At 39.2% G+C, this 19990-nt stretch overlaps 1 protein-coding gene across 1 annotated transcript in view; it reads right to left on the minus strand.

Annotated features, from left to right (window-relative positions):
* Positions 1 to 1191: 1191 nt before the first annotated feature.
* The window catches only part of LOC130217466 (cytochrome P450 2B12-like), a 29227-nt gene continuing 10428 nt past the window's right edge, over positions 1192 to 19990 (minus strand). The window contains 10 exon segments of the mRNA XM_056449578.1: positions 1192 to 1382; positions 6686 to 6827; positions 7236 to 7423; positions 7863 to 8004; positions 8087 to 8152; positions 8154 to 8261; positions 18605 to 18765; positions 19250 to 19402; positions 19690 to 19843; positions 19936 to 19990. The exon segment at positions 19936 to 19990 is cut by the window's right edge and continues 119 nt beyond it. Coding sequence (XP_056305553.1) covers positions 1192 to 1382; positions 6686 to 6827; positions 7236 to 7423; positions 7863 to 8004; positions 8087 to 8152; positions 8154 to 8261; positions 18605 to 18765; positions 19250 to 19402; positions 19690 to 19843; positions 19936 to 19990 — 1360 coding nt within the window.

The following is a 19990-nucleotide window of genomic DNA, read 5'->3' on the forward strand; positions in this document are numbered from 1 at the left end:
TGTTATGCAGGAAGTAAAAAGTTCTCAATATCCTCTCCTTGCTTGAAGACTGGCAACTTTGGCTCTGCTCATAGCATTGGCTGGCAGCTGGACCCCCACATCAGTCATTGAGTCTCGCTCTCTCTAGCGAGCTGTATATCTTTACGTCACCTGACCCCTCAGCCGACTGGACAGCTTGCAGTGTTGATTCTCATAGACTTTGTAGCTCCAGTAAATAGTGTTGCTCTCTTGCTGCAGCAGGAGAAATGCAATGAGCTGATGTGGACTTGGGATGAACGTTCTGTCCCTCTTGTTTCTTTTGTACAGGGGTGCAAACTCAACAGGGGCGAAAAAATGTGGCAACCAGATATAGAATAGTCAACATCTGCTTAGACCAAAACCACATTTACACATTCTTCATGTGTAAAGTTTCAGGGTAAAGATCTTGAGTTTGTAGAAAGGGTTGTTACTGATTATTAAGGAGAAAAAAAAAAAGATTGTTAAGTAGAACATCATTAATGATTATAAAAGAGTCCAGCAGCACTACAGTTTCTCTCTCCGTTACTGGCAGAAGTCATAAGTTTGGTTGCAACTTATGAATTATGGAATTTGACCAATGGTTTCATTCATGGGCACGTTTCCCACACCGCAGACCGTCATATTGTCTGAGTGGCCGTTACAACTCAAGTTGTGCATTATTTATTATTTTTCAATAATCAAATGGACAAGAGCCAGATGTTCTGCTTATACTATGGTGACCACACCTGAAGACATGGTTCAGATGTTGTATTTCAGGACAGGTCAGGTTAGGTCCTCAAACCGCTGTATGTTGTTCTTGTTTCTTACACATCTTCTCCAAAGGCTTTAGATTTGTTTTGAATGGATTTTTGACTTTGAAATATCAATCATTCAGCGTAGTGATATGGAACTATAATGCAGTCAAGATATGCCTAGGACAACTATATAGTGGTATAATGGAATGATTGTTGGTGACAAATCTTATTTTGAGACATATTTTGGGGAAAATGCTTTGAGGAAAAAAACTCAATACATATTACACAATATTTGTGTACACAATACCCACTTTATTATCCATGACACAATATAATCACACATTCTTGATTGTTGGTGCTTTTCTTCTGTTCTCTTTGGTGTCTTAACAGCGGTGCTGTTGTTGTTTTTCATCTATGTGCTGATGTATGATATTTCTGGTTACTCTTTGGTGTCTCTACTGCAGCAGATGATGCTAAAAGTTTGAGGATAGCGGACTATACCCATGATGCCATCCATGTCTGTGGGCTTTGCTTCAGGTGGCCAAGAGAAATGAATCCTCTGTAGAAGAGATGTAATGAACAGGAAGAGCTCCGTCCTCACCAGCATCTCACCAAGGCAGACCCTCAGCCCTGAAAAACAAACACACAAATCAATTTAAAAACTATTGCTTGTGCTTGAGGGGGCATTTAACACGACAATGTTTTAGTCAAAAACTGAAAACTTTGAATGCATTTTCCGATTATCACAATAATGGTGACGTCACTGACGTCACTGTCACCGGACGGTAGCTTCGCTGCGTTTGTTTGGAGTTTAGATTCGCAATTTACATTTTTATCATAAAATACCTCCTCATTCGCTAAATATTTATCTCTCCTACTTGGGGTGAACAATCCCCTAACACACTCTTACAAACAAATCTACTTTTAAACGTTCTGTCTCTCGAGCATCCGCTTGGTGTTTGTAGCTTTAGCCTGCTAGCACCGCTGGTCAGCTAAAGCTACCAACCTCTTTCACTCACTAATTTTCTCACTTTCTGGCTTTGCTCTTCACCTTGTACAATGTCGCTTGCGTGTCTGTCCTTGAGTGCAGGAGAGGCATCGATGGAGGCGCTGGAGCTGGAGCTGGAAGCGGTGGAGTCCCAGATTCGCTCGCTGGAGACGAAGCGAGAGGGCATCAGGGCTCTGCTCTTAACCCGTACTCGCTCGTCTGAGGTAAGTGTTCGATACAACGACAATCTCCCAGTTTCCTCAACTCCGTGTGCTTCTCTGTCCAGGCCCAACGCACCGAGGACGCGGTTCGCCCAGGTGTCGTTCACGCCGACACCCGGCTACCACGGCCCCTGGGTGCAGCCGCGTAAGGTGCTTAACAGGCCCCGGGGCAGAACGTCTCCTCCTCCGGTGTTCGAGATCCCCACGGAGAACCGATTCGCCCCTCTCTGCGAGACGGGTCGCGATGTGGCCATCATTGGCGACTCAATCGTGCGCCACGTCCGCTCCACTTTCTCCAAAGGTAACAAAGTACGCACTTTCTGCTTCCCTGGTGCCCGAGTTAAGAATATTTCTGCACAGATACCTACTATCCTGAGCACTGCCGAGAGCCTCGGTGCCGTCGTCCTCCACGTGGGGACGAACGACACCGGGCTCCGGCAGACGGAGATCCTGAAGAAGGACTTCAGGAGCCTGATCGAGACGGTTCGACGCACCTCGCCCGCCACGCAGATCATCGTTTCTGGACCGCTTCCTACCTACCGCCGAGGAAATGAAAGGTTCAGTAGACTTTTTGCTCTGAATGAATGGCTATTAACATGGTGTGAAGAACAGAAATTGCTCTTTGCCAATAACTGGAATCTTTTCTGGGAGCGTCCTAGGCTTTTCCGCGCTGACGGGCTGCACCCCAGTCGAGCTGGAGCTGAACTCCTGTCGGACAACATCTCCAGAACACTTCGCTCTATCTGACTAGTAAGTAAAAATTCACAAAATTCGCAATTTAGCCACACAGACTCCTATTCCTCCCACATAAATATCAGTAATGCATACCTAGCTAACCACATAGAGACTGTGTCTGTTCCTCGTATTATTAGATCAAGAAACAAACGTGCTGTGTGCTCCAGAAATAATCTATTAAGAATTAAACCAGAAAAAACACCAAAAAGTGATAATACAAATTTCATGAAGCTTGGTCTCCTAAACATCAGGTCACTAGCACCTAAAGCACTTATCATAAATGAAATAATAACAGATAACAATCTTAATGCACTCTGTCTCACTGAAACCTGGCTGAAACAAAATGACTATATTAGTTTAAATGAGGCAACTCCTCCAGGATTCTTATATAAACATGAGGCTCGTCAAACTGGTCGTGGTGGTGGAGTCGCGTCAATCTTTAGTGATATTCTTAATGTTAATCAGAGAAACGGACTTACATTTAGCTCCTTTGAAGTACTAGCGCTTAATGTTGTCCTTCCAAACACTATGCAAAAACCTATGTTATCTCTCGCTCTAATCACCATATATAGACCGCCAGGACCCTATGTCAATTTTCTAAAAGAGTTTTCTGATTTTATCTCTGACTTACTAGTTAAAACTGATAAAATACTAATTGTAGGAGACTTTAACATCCACATAGATGACGCTAACGACACATTAGGGCTCGTGTTTATGGACTTGCTGGTCTCACTAGGAATAAAGCAAAATGTTATTGGTCCAACCCATCGCCTAAAGCATACACTAGATCTAATTCTGTCTTATGGAATTGAGGTCATTGATGTAGACATTATACCACAAAGTGATGATATTACAGACCACTACCTCTTACTATATAAGCTGTGTTTACCTGAAATTAGCAGATCCGCTCCGATATATCGCCCTAGTAGAACTATTGTTCCATCCACTAAAGATGAATTTATAAATAACTTACCTGATCTTTCTCTACTTCGAAATGCACCCGCAAACGCAAATGACCTTGATGTAGTAACCAGCAGTATGGATGCCATCTTTACTAGCACTTTAAATACTGTGGCACCCTTCAAACTAAAAAAGGCTAGAGAGAATAAAACTACACCGTGGTATAATAGTCATACCCGCGCTCTCAAAACAGCAACCCGTGCCCTGGAACGTAAATGGAAAAAAACTAATTTAGAAGTATTTAGAATTGCATACAAAGACAGTATGTCCAGCTATAGGAGGGCTTTAAAATCTGCCAGGGCTGAGCACCTCCGCAAACTGATAGAAAATAATCAAAACAATCCTAGATTCTTATTTAACACCATTGCTAAATTAACAAATAATCGGTCATCTTTGGAACAAAACGTTCCACCGCAAATTAGTAGTGATGACTTCATGAATTTTTTCAGTGATAAAATAGAAGGCTTTAGACAGAAAATAGGAGATATTAAACTTTCTGCACCGCCTTATACTTCAGATCCAGTAAACACGTCTCTGAATCTAAATAACCTACAGTGCTTTAAAATCATAAAACAGGAAGAGCTAGACAAAATTATAAATAGCTCTAAATCAGCTACGTGTATATTGGACCCAATTCCAACAAAGTTACTGAAAGAATTGCTACCTGTTATAGGAGAACCTCTTCTTAACATTATCAACTCTTCTTTATCTTTAGGCCACGTTCCAAATCCTTACAAGTTAGCTGTTATTAAACCTATTATTAAGAGACCACAACTGGACCCCAGCAACTTAGCTAATTATAGGCCTATTTCAAACCTTCCATTTATATCTAAAATACTAGAAAAAGTTGTTTCTGCTCAATTATGCTCCTTTCTGCAGATGAACAATGTTTTTGAAGTGTTTCAGTCAGGTTTCAGAGCTCATCACAGTACAGAAACTGCATTAGTGAAAATAACCAACGATTTACTCTTAGCTGCTGACCAAGGGTGCATCTCGCTATTAGTTCTACTCGATCTTAGTGCGGCATTTGACACCATTGACCATGGTATCCTTATTAATCGCTTAAAGTCTACAGGTGTCCAGGGACATGCCCTACAATGGTTTAAGTCATACTTATCTGACCGTTACCAGTTTGTGAATATTAATGGACAGCCTTCACAAATCAGCCCAGTAAAATACGGGGTGCCTCAAGGATCAGTTTTAGGCCCTTTGCTGTTTACAATATACATGCTACCCCTGGGAGACATTATTAGAAGACATGGGATCAGCTTTCACTGCTATGCAGATGATACTCAATTATATATTTCAACTAAACCTGACGAGACGTCTAATCTGTCCAAGCTAACTGAGTGTATTAAAGATGTTAAAGACTGGATGACCAACAATTATCTTCTCTTAAACTCAGACAAAACAGAATTATTACTTATTGGGCCTAAATCCTGTACACAGCAGATCTCACAACTCGACCTACAATTAGAGGGATACAAAGTTAGCGTTAGCTCTACTATAAAAGATCTGGGTATCATATTAGACAATAATTTAACTTTTAAAAATCATATATCCCATGTCACAAAAACTGCTTTCTTTCAACTGAGAAATATCGCTAAGTTACGAAGTATGCTATCCATCTCAGATGCAGAAAAGCTAGTCCATGCTTTTATGACTTCTAGGCTGGACTACTGTAATGCACTGTTTGCTGGCTGCCCAGCATCCTCTATTAACAAACTTCAATTAGTACAAAATGCAGCTGCCAGAGTTCTTACCAGGTCTAGAAAATTTGATCACATCACCCCAATTTTATCCTCCTTACACTGGCTGCCTGTTAAAATTCGTATTGAATTTAAAATATTGCTTCTTACCTACAAAGCTTTATATAATCTAGCTCCTGTTTATCTAACCAATCTTCTGTCTCGCTACAATCCAACTCGCTCTTTAAGGTCTCAAAACTCAGGGCTTCTGGTAGTACCTAGAATAGCAAAGTCGAGTAAAGGAGGTCGAGCCTTCTCATTTATAGCTCCTAAACTCTGGAATAGCCTTCCTGATAACGTCCGAGGCTCAGACACACTCTCCCAATTCAAAACTAGATTAAAGACCTATCTGTTCAGTAAAGCATACACTTAGTGCACCACTTGGGGGCTTCCACACAGGTTCTGCATCTTGTTGATATACACTGTGAACATCAGCTACGCTAATTATTTTCTTTATTCTCCATTTCCATCTGGGGATACTCCTCCCGAGGCCCTCAGACTATACAGAGCCACTGATTCGATCCAAGACCAACGACGAGATGATCCCAAGGTTTTTATATCCTGGACCTGGCCGAATCCTAAGCAGCTACTGTGGTGGTCATGGAGGAGTGGAGAACATGAGACTGATTCCTGTGACGCTCCAGAAACAGACGAGTCTTCGCTGAGGCCAGCTTCCAGCCTCCGCCACCGAGATTACAGCTCTGCACAAGACGTTTGGCCAGCGGAGAAATTAAAATGGTCGTGCCCAACTGAGCCTGGTTTCTCTCAAGGTTTTTTTTCTTCACTTCCACCTTTAGTGAAGTTTTTTTTTCCCTCTCCGCTGTCGCCACTGGCTTGCATGTTTCGGGATCTGTAGAGCTGCGCATCGTTGGATTTGCTCTTCAGTATTTGGACTCTCAGTAGTGATTATTAAACCACACTGAACTGAGCTCAACTGAACTGAACTTAAACACTACAAACTGAACTACACTGTTCCTATTTACTGTGACCTTTTATGTGAAGCTGCTTTGACACAATCTACATTGTATAAGCGCTATACAAATAAAGGTGAATTGAATTGAATTGGTGTTTTAGGGACTGAAAATGTATAATAGCAAAGGTGTCTCTAAGTGCAAGTTTTTGAAAATGATGCCATTTCTGCTTCCATGTAAACACAATACGGACATATTTGAAAAACGGAGACATCATGCGCGTACATAGTATGTTTTGGGTATGTTTTATACACCTGTGTATAAACCTAACTTAAAATAGGTTTATTAATTTGACAAACACCCGACTCACCCAGTGAAAAGGGAATGAAACACTCCGGCTTGCTGAAGTGTCCGTTCTCATCCAGGAAATTCTCTGGGTTAAATGTGTCAGGATGCTTCCAGTGCTCCTTATTGCTGAAAATTGCAGCCAAGTTTATCAGGATCATAGTTTCCTGTATAGAAAAAAAAGTGTAGCAGAGTTTTTAAAAATGCATGAAAGAAGTTGTATGGTAGTTCCTTTTTAATGTTGTAATGAAATGTAACCTGGACATTCTCCCAGCCTGAAATGTATGAGCTGTATATGCATGTGCTAATCATATCTTTTGTGATAATTATTATGGAGACCAATTTAGTGCCACAGTAACTGTATAAAATCTTTATACATTCAAAATGTGTCAAATGCCTAATGCTTAATCTTTATCATACTCTGTTCGAATCATTCAGATGGAAATTTTGAATCAACTGATTCAATAAAAGAACTGATTTGCTTTGATAAAACAACTTGAATATGAAAAGCCAGGGCAAATTTCCATTTTTACAATCCATTAGCTTCATCCACTCACTCAAGCTCCATTTATTACCTGAGGAATGTCGAATCCACGTAGTTTTGTGGGCTGAATCGTTTCATGAATCACACCTAAAGGTACAGTTTTTGCACATCGCTGAATCTCGTGAACAGTGGCGTGTGTGTAGGGTAGTCTGTCACGGTCATCCATGCTGGGCAAACGGTCGTAACCCAGAACCTGAACAATTTCCTCATGACATCTCTCTGTGTCGTGTGACAAATGGTTAAGGGAAAAACGTTTAGGACCCAGAAAATACAAATGTTCTCCTGAAGCTCCCCAAGTGGATACCATTTGGTTAATCTTTTGTGAAACAAATAACATTCTCAGTAGGTTTATTTTTTGGTAACCAAAAACTAAACTTTCCAGAAAGTTACAGGGGAGGGTTTCTGTAACAACTTAAATAGAACCCAAAAAAATTCTAATACGTTCTGAATACGTTCTCGTAACATTGAGGGAACATTTTATTTAGACACTGGTCCAAATCAGCATATAAGATAAATTGTATTATCACCACATCACCAAGATAAATGGTTCAGAAAACTGTGCTGAAACCTATAGTACGGTTTTAGCCAAGTGGAAAAGGTAGACAGAATCCAGTCATTAAAATGAACCTTATCTGCAGCTGATATTTTGCTTTAGTACCTTGTACATCTGGGTTTTGAATCAAGAAGAGGAGTCCCCATCTGATAGTGGTTTCTGTGGTGTCAGTTCCAGCAAAAAACAGGTCGATTGCTGAACCAATCAGGTTATCTTCATGAAACGTGGAGTCTTTGTTGGACTTGTGCTGTTTCAGATGAAACAAAACTGTCAGTTTATAAAATTACATCTAGATTATTACATATGTAAAGACTTCTTTATGATCTCACTTTCTCTATCTCCAGCAGATAGGCATCAATGAAGTCTCGTGGACTGCCTGGATCCAGAGTTTTTTTTGTGTTCTTTAACTTCATCCCGAATGAAACCAAATAACTCATTGGCGTTCTGCTTAATCTTCTGGTGTGGACCAGGGAAATGCTTGATGAAGGGTGCCAAGTTGAAAATCTAAGAGAGATAAAGAAAAATCAGAAAAAGTTATGACCGTATGGGAAACACAAAAAAGAAAGTAGTGATTTCTAAATTTACTTTGACTTTTTTCATCGACGTGTTTCATTATAGACCAGGGGTCACCAATCTCGTTCCTGGAGGTCCAGTGCCCTGCAGGGTTTAGCTCCAACTTACCTCAACACACCTGCCTGGGTGTTTCAAGTATACCTAGTAAGACCTTGGTCAGCTTGTTCAGGTGTGTTTGATTAGGGTTGGAGCTAAAATCTGCAGGACACCGGACCTCCAAGAACAAGTTTGGTGACCCCTGTTATAGACAATACAACAACACATTATTTAATGTGTTTCTGTGGATTTTTTTTGTAAACACGTATTCCAAATTTGGTTCTTGCAACACATTTAAAAAAAGTTGGGACAGGAGCAATTTAGGGCTAGCAATCAGGTAATTAAAAAAAAAATATTGATAGGATTTAGAACAGGTGATGTCAAAGAAATGATTGTAATTATGACTTGGTACAACAGCATGCAAGAAAAGTTTAGTCCTTTAGGAGCAAATATTGGCCATGGATCGCCAGTTTGCCAACAAATATGTAAGAACATTATTGAAATGTTTAAAAACAATGTTCCTCAAAGAAAGATAGGAAGACATTTGGATATTTCACCTTCAACAGGGCATATCATTAAAAGATTCAAGGAATCTGTAGAATTTCAGTGCGTAAAAGAAAAGGGTGCAAGCCTAAGCTGAACAATTGTGATCTCTGATCCCTCAGGCGGCACTGCATCAAGAATCCTCATTCATCTATCAGTGATATCACCACATGGGATCAGGACTACTTTGAAAAGCCCTGGTCATGGACCTCAATATGTAGTAACAGCCACAAATGGCAGGTAAAACTGCACTGTGCCAAAAGGAAGCCCTATGTTAACAGTGTCCAGAAGCGCCGATGACTTCTCTGGGCTTGGAGGCATCTGGACCATCACACAGTGGAAACCTGTACTGTGGTCAGATGAATCAGTATTTCAGGTATTTTTTGGGGGACAAACAGACGTTGTGTGCTCTGCACTAAATAAGAAAAGGATCATCCCTAAATGTCTTTTAATAGTTGTAAAAAGGAATGGCAACATTACAAAGTGGTAAATGCTTTACTGATCCAGCTTTTTTTTTTTTAATGTGTTGGAAGAACCAATATTGAAATACGTATTCATTATGAAAAAATAATAAATATTATAAATAATAATATAACTAAATAATAAAATAATAATAAAAATGAGTAACACATTTAATAATGTTTGTTGTATTGTTTACTATGAAATACAAGTTAAAGTAAATTTAGGAATCAGTACTTAATTTTTTTTGTGTTTTCCATACTGTCCTAAAGTTTTCTGATTCAGGGTTATAGGCCTGTTTTATTCCACATTATATTTTGATTTTATTGTAAAAAAAAAGAAAACGTGTATATTACTGTGTTAAATGAAAATCTGAAATATTTTATGGCTTATGGCTATGATTTAGTATTCAAAAATGTTTCATTTTGATTATGTTTTAATTAAATTGGTCTTAAACTTCATATTTTTCATATTTTTATAGTATATTTATTCATTCTGGTACTTTTACCATAAACCAACATCTCAACCATTTGGTAGAGGCTGATATTTAAAAAATTATGGGATGTGTTGGGGGAAAATGTATTGATTGTGTTAACTAGCGACATTAGGAGTTAAGAAATGCAATAAATAAAAAAATTCTATTGGTTTTTTTCTAGGTGTGACAGTTAAATGGTTACTTGTAATAAAATTGTGTCCTTTAATACAGCAGTAATATATATGAACTGTACCCTTAATTTGACCCGCTCAAAGAAAACACTCTTTCTGAATGTATCAAACAAAACTCATGCACTGAAGACAGCATGAGCATTTATAGCAAATAAACTAATGTAAATATTCTCCCGCCTGCTTTTTAAACGCTGACAGGCGAGGTCTTACACCCCTTTGATTGGTTATTGTCTTCACCTTCTCAACAGAAAGGGCTGCTATCGGCTATAGAAATGAAAGCGTTGTTCACTGATGGCAGGAAGAACAGCCGCGGTTACAGTCTATGTATGTATAATACGCGGTTATCACAAGTAATCTATAATAGACACAGTGGAGAAAACTTGCACCTCATACACGCCCAGGTCTGGATCCACAAGTATCGCTTTAACAGCCAAGAGGAGATGAAAAGTTACCTCACAAACAGGCCAGCGGGTCAAATGTCCAAAGTGAGAGAGGCAGAGATGGAGTCTCACAACATTTCTCTGTAGTAGTGAAATAGCGGCTCGTGTGCTGTGCCGCCTTCACTCGCCCTCGCGCCTCCGTCCTTCGCCATAGTATTGCGACACCACACATAGGAGATAAATGACGTCAGTACGTAATAACCCGTTATGATCTATTACTGAACCGATATCGACCATTTTGACACCTCTAGTAACGAGTAATGATGCAGCTCATAAAAAATCTATCGGAGTAAAAGTATTAAACTCATCGAAAATATGTACTTAAGTAAAAGTGGAAGTAGGAGAAAAGACAATACTCCAGAAAAGTACAGATACTGCCTTTTAGTACTTAAGTACAGTAGTGAAGTAGTTCTATTTCGTTACTATACATCTCTGTGTGTACAGTGTAAACGTAACATTCTGTAGTGCATTTGGTTATTGGCCAGCAGGCACACAACATCTTATGATGTTAATGTTAGGTTAGATTTAGGTTGTGATGTCAGGTGACCAAAATTAAACATCAAACCAGCATCTAAGGACAACGTTATTTTGATGTCCAATAACGACATCAGATGACGTTGATATTTGGTTGATTTTAGGTAGTTAGAAAGTGACCAAAATCCAACGTCAAGCCAACATCATAACCAACGTCATATTAACATCAAAATACTGACATTTATTTGTCAGGTAAGGCAACCAAAATCCAACGTCTGATAGATGTCATATGCATAACGTCCACACAACATCAAGCAGTAACATCATTAGACGTTGATATTTGGTTGGTTTTAGGTTGGACATTGACGTTGGCCTGGCATTGAGTTCTGACCTCAACCCAGTTTTCATTTCCAAACAAAATGCAAAGTCCCCATGACGTTAGGGTTCAACATCAATCAGGCGTCATGTTGACATCCTGTGCCATTTCGGTCATCATACAGTAAACATCCGTCATCTTCTCATCAGTGACATGCATCTAAACAGTCTCTGGGTCTATGCATGTAAAGATTTTGAACATCATCTTGGACACTTTTAATGCTTCCAAACAGTTTGCTGCAATAATAAATCGCCCATGTCTTGAGGTAGTTCATTATGATGTGATTTACCTTCTATGTGTGATTTGATTGGACAGGAATCACAGGACTGATTTCTCTAATCCCCATAGACAAGACAAAATAAAGTAGTGACTGCAGGTTGAAGGAAAGTAGTGGAGTAAAAGTACAGATACTGCACTAAAAATGTACTCAAGGGAAAGTAAAAGTACACATTATTAAAACCACTTTGTAAATTACAATTCCTGAGAAAAACCACTCAATTACAGTCATTTGAGTATTTGTAATTAGTTACTTTACACCACTGTATATTGTATATATAAGCTGCATGTTAATTTGCTATGCGAAGAAAAGGAAATCATTTATTTTTGGCATGCTATTAAATCATGTATATAATCATCTTGCAATTTTGAAATTATAGCTTTTTTTTTCTTTGAACAGTCTATTCAGTTCAAAAGAGCAGTTCAAACTTTTATGAAGTTCATTCATTTTCTTAGTCCCTTTATTAATCTGGGGTCGCCACAGCGGAATGAACCGCCAACTTATCCAGCACATGTTTTACGCAGCGGACACCCTTCCAGCCGCAACCATCTCTGGGAAACATCCACACACACTCATACACTACGGACAATTTAGCCTACCCAATTTCCCTATAGCGCATGTGTTTGGATTGTGGAGGAAACCGGAGCACCCGGAGAAAACCTACGCGAACGCAGGTAGAACATGCAAACTCCACACAGAAACACCAACAGTCCCAGCCGAGGCTGGAACCGGCGACCTTATTGCTGTGAGGCGACAGCACTACCTACTGCGCCACTGTGTCGCCCCTTTTATGAAGTTTTTAAAATAAAATCAGTTGTTCATTGTATAAATATATAACATTTCGAAATATTTATAATTATCGGCTATAGTATATCGGCTGTCAGCCTCCAAATCTTAAGTTGATCTTAAGATCAGCCAAAAAAATCCATGTCGGTGCATTCCTAATTAATATTAAATCAAAAGCAATCCACAGAATGCTCCAAATAAAATGGTTAAATAACAATATATTTCTATGGTTATGGCTGAATTAGTTAGAAAATAAATGAAGTGGAATAAAAACACGATTGAATATATATTATTGTACGGTGTTTAATATGTAAAACAGTTACCTGAGAAAACAAACAAATCACTTCCTTGACCATGTGATCTTTCTTATAATCAGAATGACCTGAGAAAGGTGAATTATACATGATTTAGATGAGCCAAAGTTCTCTTCTGTGTATCAAAAGCTGTACTGTTATTGTTTTTCCTCTGTATGTGATGGCGTGATGTGTTTCGGGTCACACTTTGGTGTCCCTACTGCAGCAGTTGAAGCTGAAAATGTGAGGATAGCGCAATACACTCAAGATTCCATCCATGTCTATGGGCTTTGCATCAGGTGGCAAAGAGAAACGAATCCTCTGTAGGAGAGCCGTGATGAACAAGAAGAGCTCCGTCCTTGCCAGTGTCTCACCCAGACAGACCCTCACCCCTGATAAACAAACACAAAAAAATCAATCCAGCAACTTTTGCTTATGCTAGAGAAGCCATTTACATGACAAAGTTTTCAGCCCAAAATGGTGATGTCATGCGCACGCATAGTGTGTGTAAGGTATGTAGACCTGCAGCACGTATTGAGTTTAGAGGCAAGCATGAACAAACAAACATACATGGCAATGGCTAGGTTCATAGTGCTGTTGATGCCACTCAAACCTTTTCAGCAAAGTGTAGGTTACTTCACCTATATTAAAGGGCACATAGTTTACCTCTTTTTTCTGATTTAATATTAATATTATGGTTCTTCTGAGTGTGTCAGTTTAGGTTCAGTTCAAAACACAATTCAGGTTTTTTTATTATAATGTGTTAAATAGTGTCATGTTGGGGGCGTGTCCACAGTTCGCTGATTTAGGGGTGTGTTGCTTCACATGTAAATTAGTTTCGGCTTCCCGCCAACATAACAAGGGGGCGGGGCCATGAGCTCACCCGCTCTGCGTTTGCAACAGAGTCTGACAGGCAGACTGAGAGAACGAGCTGGAGTGAGAGGATCCGCATTCAGTCGTACATGTACGACACTGACACAGACCAAGCAGAGAGTACACAATCATTTGTGTCTTTGTACAGTTTTACAGCCAACTGTGTGCTAGTTTCAAGTGCCGAGCTTGTACACAGAAACTAATAACCACACACACTGAATTAACTTTGACTGAGGCACCGGATGCACCGCTCGAAGCTGCGACACGGCACACCAGACACTCTCTGTAGCGCGGCAGAAACACAAAGTGTCCCGAATCGTCACGCCACGCATTTTTGAATTCTAAACATCGGTTTCTGCAGCGGTCCGTGGCACCCAGCCGTCGACTTGAGTGTACCCTGATAGAAACCGATGTTTAGAACTCTAAAACGCATGCTAGTTAAGATCACAGGGAGCTTCTGGGATCGCGAGAAATGCAAACGGCTGAAGTATAAGTTAGACTCAATGAGAAGTACACATGTTTGCAAACCTACCTAAAGATACAACTAATAATTCTGATTAGAGCGATAATGTGGAGAATATTGATCTTGTGTTGAGCCCAATGAGCCTTGCATCTAAAAATAGAGCTAGGGTGTTCCTTTAGTGATATTGCTTTGACTCACGCTGAAAATGGCGGGCGTGAATCAACAAACTGAGGATATGATGACGCACCTGTCAATCAATATTGGTGGGCGGGGGGACCGCTCTCCTACGTAAAGTTGCGGTCGGTTTGAAAACCGCTCCAATCAGTCCACCGTTGTTTATGTTGTTAAATTGAAAAAAAAGCACTGGGTGTGCTTATATCACCCCAATATGACAGACTATACACCATACATGCACATAAGTCTGTCCAAACAGCTTGAAAAGTAGATTTTTTACCATAGGTGCCCTTTAAAAACAAACTGCGGAGATCAAATACAGTACACACTGCAAATTCCGTGTCAAATACATGTCTATGCATTCTATGTCTTGGATTAGATCAGGTGTATGCACTGACTCTTTTGATAATCATTTAAACAGAGGTTTTGTAGCTAACTCTAATGACCCTTTTCCACTGAGTGGTACAGTATGGTACGGCTCACCTTTATCAGGCTTGCGTTTCCACTGCCAATCGGTACAAATGGAATGACAAAAAGTTTCAGTTGACGTCATTCTTGTTCAAGGAAAGTCAAAGTAAAGCTGTACGGGTCATTCACATATCATATCTTCTCACAAAACAGATGCCTTATACACAAGGAAGGACGAGGAGCAGCACGGCACGTCTTCACCGGTGTGAGCGTCGAGGAAAGTTGAAATCAAGTTAACTTTAAGGTAATGAGCTATGATGCGGTTCGCCTGCAAGCAATCAGAATGAAGAAGTCCACCGCTTAAGAGGAGTTCAGAGAACACAGACCTGTGAACTTTGGTTCCGACCACAGTTGTTCCCAAGGGTTTGATTATTGTAGTCGCCGGATTTTCAGTTATTTACAAAGTTTGCTTACAGGAACATGCATTAAATAAGTTACTGGTGAGTTACTTATGTGCGTTAATGTCATATATATTTATCTTTTAAAAAGCGGGAATCTCATGCGACAGTACAAAGCAGTATAGCTGCTTCAGGATATTTCAGACACATGGACATATTGGATAATTAAGTGGAGCAAAACCACACCACATGCAACTTGATCTTCCATTGTTAAATGAATGTGATAAGAAGTGTGCAACATTTTCACGCTAGAAAGCATGTTTTATGCAGGAATGTAACTGATATGCTGCAACGGCCTCTTTAAATACAAGATCAATGTGGCGAATTTTGACGCTCTCGCCACCGGAGCTGAAGGCAGACAGCGTTGTCACCAGGGTGGCCAGAGCGACCTTTGATACTCTCGCTGCCTTCGGTGTGAACGCACAGTTAGACGCAATTAAGGAGTACGGGCTGGTGAGAGTGTTATGGAATTTAATAACGCACAATGAATGGAAAGAAAAAATCCTCCGCATTTCGCGATCTGCGTGTCTGTGGTTCTTTACTGACAGCGTGTGTGGATTTTGTCTGAAAATATGGCGAACAGTCCAGCATGACAGTAATAGTTTGATTGTGGTGTTTACTTCAATAACGCCACTAATATATGCATACTCCTTAATTCCACTTCTGTTTAGTTCAGTTATGACTTTAGTCGGATTAAGGTGATCAAAAATCGCTGTTTACATGGTGACTCTTAATCAAAGTATTGTCTTCAAATCTATCAAAGTATTGGAGTCTATGTAAACATACTCAATGTTCGACTCAACCACACTATAAGGGCTCTGCGAACTTGGTTTGCGAAGCAGCATTTTCTGTATGTACTTACATCAAAAGGAAGTATGCTATGGCTCTCACTTATTGAGAGTGGAAGATCATTTATGATTAGTCGTGTCAGGAATCCAACCACGTTGTCCTAACAGAAACAGGCTCAGCCATCACACTAAATCAGTTAAGCTATATATATATTTCAATGTCATTAATGCTATGCACTTTAGACACTTTAAACGCAGCAAGTAATATGTGATTGATGTTTCCACATGCATTATAATTTTGGCTCGGTGGAGGGGGGGCAGAGGTGGGTAGTAACTAATTACATTTACTTCGTTACATTTACTTGAGTAAAATTGTTGGGCAACATGTACTTTTTGAGTACATTTAAAAATGTGTATCGGCGCCGGTGGTAATGTGCAAATTGTTTTAAAAATGTTGTGTTGTTTGTGTGGAAAATTTGTAAAAATTCAAGGAAAAATGTTTTCCATTTTGACTACACCATTGTCATGTAAATGTAACTTAAATCTGTTAAAAAAAATGAAAATGAAGAAAATTTAATTTATAAATCTGTTAAAATTAATTTGACCAAGCTGACTCACCCAGTGAAAATGGAATAAAAGACTCGTGCTTGCTGAAGTGTCCGTTCTCATCCAGGAAATTCTCTGGATTAAATGTGTCAGGATACTTCCAGTGCTCCTTACTGCTGAAAATTGCAGTGAGGTTTACTATGATTGTAGTTCCCTGTGTGAGGAAAGTTCAACAGAGTTGAGTCAAAAGAATTGATTTGTTTTGAAAGGTACAATATATATGAACATAAAAAGCCAGGGGAGGTGTCGGTTTTTACAATTCATTAATTAGCTTCATCCACTCAAGCTCCATTCATTACCTGAGGAAGGTCGTATCCATGTAGTTTTGTGGGCTGAATTGTTTCATGAATCAACCCAAAAGGTGCAAGGTTTGCACATCGCTGAATCTCGTGAACAGTGGCGAGTGTGTATGGTAGTCTGTCACGGTCATCCATGCTGGGTAAGCGGTCGTAACCCAGAACCTGAACAATCTCTTCATGACATCGCTCTGTGTTGTGGAACAAATGTTAAGGATAAAAAGTTTAAGACCCAGCAGGTACAAATGTTCTCCTAAAGTATCCACATGTATGCCATTTGTTTGTTTTATTGTGAACCAAATAACAACATTCTCTGTAGGTTCTTTTTCGGAAACCAAAACCTATACTTTCCGGAATAGGGAGGGTTTTTGTAACAACTTAAATAGAACCTAAAAGAGAATGTTCTGAAGACGTTCTCCTAACCCAGAAGGAACATTCTTCTTAGAAGCTGGTCTAAATCAGCATCTAAGCTAAAACAAATTATCATCACATCTCTAAGATAAAACGTTCAGAAAACTGTGGTGAAACCTTAAGTAAGATTTCAGGTAAGTGTAAAAGCATACAGAATCCAGTCATTAAAATGAATGCTGTGCACTGCTCATGTTTTACTTTAGCACCTTGTACATCTGGGTTTTGAATCAAGAAGAGGAGTCCCCATCTGATAGTGGTCGCTGTGCTGTCAGATCCAGCCACAAACAGGTCAATTGTTGAACCAATCAGGTTATCTTCATGAAACGTGGAGTCTTTGTTGGACTTTTGCTGTTTCAGATGGAACAAAGCTGTCAGTTTACTGTAACTACAATTAAATTAATATATATGAGAAGAAGCCATCTTTCATGATCTCACTTTCTCCATCTCCAGCAGATAGGCATCGATGTAGTCTCGTGGACTGCCTGGATCCAGAGTTTTTTTGTGTTCTTCAACTTCATGTAGAAAGAAACCCGATAACTCAATGGAGTTCTGCTTGATCTTCTGGTGTGGACCAGGGAAATGCTTGATGATGGGGGCCAAGTTGAAAATCTAAGACAGATAGAGCATTATGAGGTAACAGGCCTGTTGTATTATACGTTTGGATTTTTTTTCTACATTTGTGGCTTATTGTTAGTGTCTGTAAATATTTTAACCTGCAGTTATGATACTCATATCATCTTTCATTTTGTGTTTTAATTAATCAAGAAAAGAAGTTATATAAGCAATATATGACAATGAAGTGAGTGCTGGTCACATTATTCACCACCTAATAATGTTTTAGTAGGGATGTGTTGATATTTAAATTGTCTATAAATATTTACCACACAGGCTGGCCTTGGCTAATAATGAATATGTTACAACACTACATGCGGATGAATATGTAAGCTGCATATATCTCTGATTTTAACATACAAAGCAGTGCATGGACTAGCACCTGACTACATTTGTGACCTGGTAACTCTGGCCACTCCCACCTGCAGTCTTCGTTCTTCATCTGCAATCTTGCTGTATCAGCCACGCTGTAAACTGAAGACTAAGGGTGGTCGTGCTTTTTCGTATAGTGCGCTTAAGTTATGGAATGGCCTTCCCACCAGCATCAGGAATGCTGTTTCTCTGGAATGTTTTAAGAAACTTCTTAAGACTCATCTTTTTACCGTTGCTTTTAACTTAGATTGGATAATTTTGATAATTTTATCATCCAATTGTATCGAATCGTTCATATTTTATTGTGTTCATTTTATTTTTTGACTGTTTTTATTGGTCTGCTTTGTTTGCCTCGTATCTCTGTTAGCGCTTTGGGACTGAGAAAAGCGCATTATAAATAAAATGTATTATTATTATTATATACTGTATAAGACAAAGTCATAAATTAGGAACTTGATCATACCTGTCCTGCTGCTGATCCTGTCAGTATCATGCTTTTACCCAGGATTTTCAGAAAATGTTCAAAGCGTTTGTTATCGTAGTCGAATCGATCTCCAAACACGATGGAGCAGATAACGTTGGAAAAGGCATTCTGTAGGGCATGATGGGGATTCACTGATTTTCCTACAAAGAAAATTTCCCATGAAATATAAATTTTAAAAGAAACTACTTGTAAAAATGATAATATTCAAAAATAAGCATGAAGCTTTTGATATTCTACAACATATTCTTGTCACTAATAATTCAGAGAGGGTTCTTGGCTTCTGTTTGACATTTATAAGCACAGACGAGCTTCGTCACCTTGAAATTATAAAGTTCTATCTGTGTTCTGAATGATTTTGAGATATTGAGCTTCAAAGTTTTTGCATTCCATATAGCAAACAGTACGTGTGTAACATTTGTTTTTTAAATAAAAAGTCTTAAAATGTAAACAACTTATAAAAAAAAAACATCCCATGATGTAAATAAGTTGTCATTTAATAAGAATATGGTAATAACTCAATTTTGACAAAAATGTCAGATAGAACCTTTTAATTCTAAGTTGACGGCTTGTTTGGAGGCTCACACTATGTAATGTGCTCAAAAGAAAAACATGAACATGTCATACCTTCATCTTTGAGCAATTCAGCAATCAGATATTGGCTTTCCTCTAACACGCGACTTTCTATTGATTTCTTCCCCAGACCAAAGTTTCTGAGCGTGTGCAGAGCAAACCGTCTCTGCTGCCTCCAGGAGTTGTTAAATGTGACCATCACGATACCTAAAAAAGAGAGAAACAGACCTTCAAACCTACACATCTTTAGCATAGTGATATGATTTAATTTTGCTTAACTATACACTCTTTAAAAACTAAATGCTGGCATTGTTGGTTCCGTGCAGAACCTTTAACATCTATGAAACCTTATTATTGTGTTTAAGGTTTTGGATTTATGAAAATGATTCTGATCTATTCACCGAAAGGTTCTTTATGGATACAAAATGGTTCTTCTATTGCATCTCTGTGAAAACCCTCTATTGCAAACTTTATTCTTAAAAAGTGTTACTGACCGAGTCCATTAGATACCCAATCTAGAACAGGCAGACATGGTCTTCCAGCAAAAGCATCCTGAACCAGGACTTCCTTAGCAAGCTGGATTGTATTGAGCATTATCGTTGGCTTTCTCCCGAGATACATAGTGGTCATTTCTCCATATTGAGACAACTGTTTAGGGAACATTTACAGTAAGCTCAATGCATTTTTGTTTAGAATACAGCAGCAGAACTTCACAATGAGAGAAAACAGTAAAGACTTACAGATCTTATGAACTCCATTGGGTTCTTCAAGAAAAGTGGTAGATTTCCCACAAAA

This window comes from Danio aesculapii, chromosome 23 (assembly GCF_903798145.1).
Source record: "Danio aesculapii chromosome 23, fDanAes4.1, whole genome shotgun sequence".
Lineage (NCBI taxonomy): Eukaryota > Metazoa > Chordata > Actinopteri > Cypriniformes > Danionidae > Danio > Danio aesculapii.